Source organism: Dipodomys ordii, unplaced genomic scaffold (assembly GCF_000151885.1).
Source record: "Dipodomys ordii isolate 6190 unplaced genomic scaffold, Dord_2.0 Scaffold15, whole genome shotgun sequence".
NCBI classification, from domain to species: Eukaryota; Metazoa; Chordata; class Mammalia; order Rodentia; family Heteromyidae; genus Dipodomys; species Dipodomys ordii.
Window position 1 is genome coordinate 15,474,302 of NW_012267231.1, and position 3,859 is coordinate 15,478,160.

At 62.3% G+C, this 3,859-nt stretch overlaps 1 protein-coding gene across 1 annotated transcript; it reads left to right on the plus strand.

The window, feature by feature from the left end:
• The first annotated feature begins 478 nt into the window (after positions 1-478).
• On the plus strand, positions 479-3,567 carry Islr (immunoglobulin superfamily containing leucine-rich repeat). Its single transcript, XM_013011997.1, has 2 exons — positions 479-762; positions 1,726-3,567. The coding sequence occupies exon 2, from the start codon at positions 1,734-1,736 to the stop codon at positions 3,024-3,026; it is 1,293 nt and encodes a 430-aa protein (XP_012867451.1). The 5' UTR covers positions 479-762; positions 1,726-1,733; the 3' UTR covers positions 3,027-3,567.
• The last annotated feature ends 292 nt before the right edge of the window (positions 3,568-3,859 follow it).

Below are 3,859 nucleotides of genomic sequence, written 5' to 3' on the forward strand. Positions count from 1 at the left end.
AAGACGCACAGGGAACATTTTGGCTCCCACCGCGGGGTTAGAGCCAGCGGTTCGCAGACTTGGGGCCTTCTCAGATTTTCCCGGAGACACTCCGCCACTCCCCCCACACCCACCAGACAGACAGACAGACAGACAGACACGCGGGCTGCCCCCCCCTCCCACAAATGCAAGCAGGGTCTCCCACCCACGGTCTGCCTAACGCTCACAAAGCCCCCCACAAACCCTGCCCCAGCGCCCCTCGGCGGGGTGGGGAGCCAGACCTCACCCTCGCCCAGCTCTCCTGGCTGGAGGGAGACTAGAAGTTTCTCACTTTGCAGGAGATCCAGTTTCTCCCCCTCCCCCACCGCCCCCTCTGGCCTCATCTCCTCTTGGGTCTTGTCCAGACTGTTGCTGTGTCTTTAAGGAAGTTGACGCTGGAGAGGAGAGAGGAGAGGAGAGGAGGAGGAAGAGAGAGAGAGAGAGAGAGAGAGAACACAACCTAAGAAAACTTTGGCCTCTTCCCCCTTCCAAGTTTGCTGGTGTCCCTTATGAAACACGGGCCGCAGCTTTTACAGACCAGCTCCATTTTCCCCCTTTTTTTTCTAGAAGGCAGCGGCCTGCCATCTGGCTTCCCCCCACGGCCCCCCTGTCTGGACAGGGTGGGCACCAGGCTGCCCCACCACCCCCACCTCACCCTGCCTTGGCCTCCCGGGGCCTTGCGAACTTTCTGGGCAATCTGATTCCCTGCGGCTTCTTTGGCTGAGGAAGAAGAGCATTTTGGAGGTAAGGAAGGGAGGCAGCGGAGGCCAGGGCTGGGGGGTGGAGGCCCGTTGGCGGAGGCCATGGAGAAGGGTGGTGGGTCAAACCTGGGCCTTTGGGACACTTGGGGCAGCAGCTTTCTGGGTTGGCCACCCTGCTAACACCCCAGCTTTATTAGGGTTCCTCTCTGGCTCCCCCAGTCAGCTGAGAGGTCCTGGAGGGGTTGATTTAGGCAGCTGCTTAGTAGCTGCTTGACCAGCATCAGCCAGGCTGCCATGCTACAGAAAGGGCCTGGTGTCTGCTGCGGTCAAGGCCGGGGAGTGGAGGGGGCGGAGGTGGTACAAGGGGCCCTGTGTGGGCAGGACAGGGCAGAGCCAACCCCTAGGGGCCTGGGGGAGGGCAGGAGGGAGGGACAGGGAGCACTGGGGGAGGGGGCAGCTGGAATACAGATGGCCAGTTGTAAAGTTGGGGGGCGGGAAAGCAGCCCCCCCCTCCCCAGAGGAGAAGCCGATCTTCTGCCATCCTGTCTTCACCCTTCCTGGCAAGTTTAGGCTCCTCCTCTGGGCCTCAGTTTCTCCCTCCCCCCTCCTTTTATTTTGTGCTAGTCATGGGGCTTGAACTCAGGACCTGGGCACTGTCCCTGAGCTCTCTTGCTCAAGGTTGGCACTCTACCGCTTGAGCCACAGCGCCACTTCCGGTTTTCTAGTGGTTTATTGGAGATAAGAGTCTCAGGGACTTTCCTGCCCCGGCTGGCTTTGAACCGTGATCCTCAGATCTCAGTGTCTTAAGTAGCTAGGATGACAGACATCAGTTTCCCCTTCTGCAGGGTGGAGATGGGGGGCCTGGGTGATGTGGGGGTCATGAGGGGGCAGAGCTAACTGTTGAGCACCAGAGTTTGGGGGTGTGGGGGGGGTCCTGGGAGAGACAAGAGCCTTTAAGTAGCTGTGGATCCTCCAGTTGATCTCGGTGGTCTGTTCATCCTTCTAGAAGGTACCATGCCTGAGCTGTGTCTCGTCTGTTGGGTGCTTCTCCTGGGCCTGGCACAGGCCTGTCCAGAGGCCTGCGACTGTGGAGAGAAATATGGCTTCCAGATCGCCGACTGCGCCTACCGAGATCTGGAGGCTGTGCCGCCCGGCTTCCCAGCCAACGTGACCACCCTGAGCCTGTCGGCCAATCGGCTGCCCGCGCTACCAGAGGGCGCCTTCCGGGAGGCCCCGCTGCTGCAGTCCCTGTGGCTGGCCCACAACCAGATCCGCGTGGTGGCCGCCGGCGCCCTGGCCCCCCTGGGTCACCTGAAGAGCCTGGATCTCAGCCACAACCTCATCTCGGACTTCGCGTGGGCCGACCTGCACGCCCTGCACGCCCTGCAGCTGCTCAAGATGGACAGCAATGAGCTGGACTTCATCCCCCGTGATGCCTTCCGCAGCCTGGGTGCCCTGCGCTCGCTGCAGCTCAACCACAACCGCCTGCACACGCTGGCCGAGGGCACCTTCGCGCCCCTGGCCGCGCTCTCCCACCTGCAGATCAACGACAACCCCTTCGACTGCACCTGTGGCATCCTGTGGTTCAAGGCCTGGGCGCTGGCCACGGCCGTGTCCATTCCCGAACGTGACAATATCGCCTGCAGCTCCCCGCATGTGCTCAAGGGCACCCCGCTGGGCCGCCTGCCCCCCCTGCCCTGCTCCGCCCCGTCCGTCCAGCTCAGCTACCAGCCCAGCCAGGACGGGGCCGAGCTGCGGCCGGGCTTTGTGCTGGCCCTGCACTGTGACGTGGATGGTCAGCCGGCCCCTCAGCTCCGATGGCACATCCAGACCCCGCGGGGCTCCGTGGAGATCGCCAGCCCCAACGTGGACGCCGATGGACGTGTCCTGCCCAGCGCCCTGGCGGCCGACGGCCAGCCCCGCTTCCAGGCCTTTGCCAACGGCAGCCTGCTCATCCCTGACTTCGGCAAGCCGGAGGAGGGTATCTATAGCTGCCTGGCCACCAACGAGCTGGGCAGCGCCGAGAGCTCGGTGAACGTGGCCCTGGCCACCCCGGGCGAGGGGGGTGAGGACGCTTTGGGGCGCAGGTTTAATGGCAAAGCGGTGGAAGGCAAGGGCTGCTACACCGTGGATAATGAGGTTCAGCCGTCGGGGCCTGAGGATAATGTAGTCATCATCTACCTCAGCCGGGCCGGGACCCCCGAGGCTGCCGTGGTCAAAGCGGGGGGCCCTGAGCAACGGCTCCCTGGCCTGCTCTGGCTGGCCCAAAGCCTGCTCCTCCTCTTCCTCACCTGCACCTGCTTCTAGCCCCGCCCCCTCCCCCCGGGCAGGCCTCCCGCACTCTAGTAAGGGCCACTGGGGCTGGACTGGGCTCTGCATTCTCCTACCTCCCCTTCCGAACTCTTCTGGAACACACACCCCAACCCGTGCACCCGCTCAGAGCTAGTGACTGTGTCAGGGTGCAAATTTGCTGCTGCTGCTGCTGCCACTGCCGCCAGCATAACCCAGGGCCCCGCCTCTCACTGGGGCAGCATGCTAACAAGGGTGATGTCCTCACTTGCTGGAAGGCTGGATGTCTGGGGCCTGCAGGGGTGTGGCCAGGAGGGAAGGATGCAGGGTACACAGGAAGGAGAAGAGGGCGAAGGCAGTGGGGACAAGAAGGTCCGCAAGGCTGACCCCTGGCTGGTGATTTCTGACCAAGACTTGGGGCTCCTGGAAGGCCGGGCCTCCTTCTCCGGCCACCCCAGCTCCCCCAGCCTTTGCCCTCCACCCTGGACACCTGCCCTTCTTTTCTCTACAAATCCACACGCATCTGTTCCCATCAGCCTGTTGGTGGCAGAGAAATAAACATTTCTAAGGCTGTCCACCCGTGTCTGTTGGCATGTGTGTGTGCGCACACGCGTGTGTACATGAGGGTATGTGCGTGCCAGCCCTGGGGCTTGAACTCAGGGCCCTGCTATTGTTTAACATTTTTGCCCAAGGCTGGTGCTCTACCCCTGGAGCCACAGCTCCACTCACAGTTTTTTTTTGTCAGTCGTGGGGCTTGAACTCTGGGCCTGGGCACAGTCCCTGAGCTCTCCAGCTCAATGTTCACTCTACCACTTGAGATGCAGCACCACTTCCGGTTTTCTGGTGGTTCA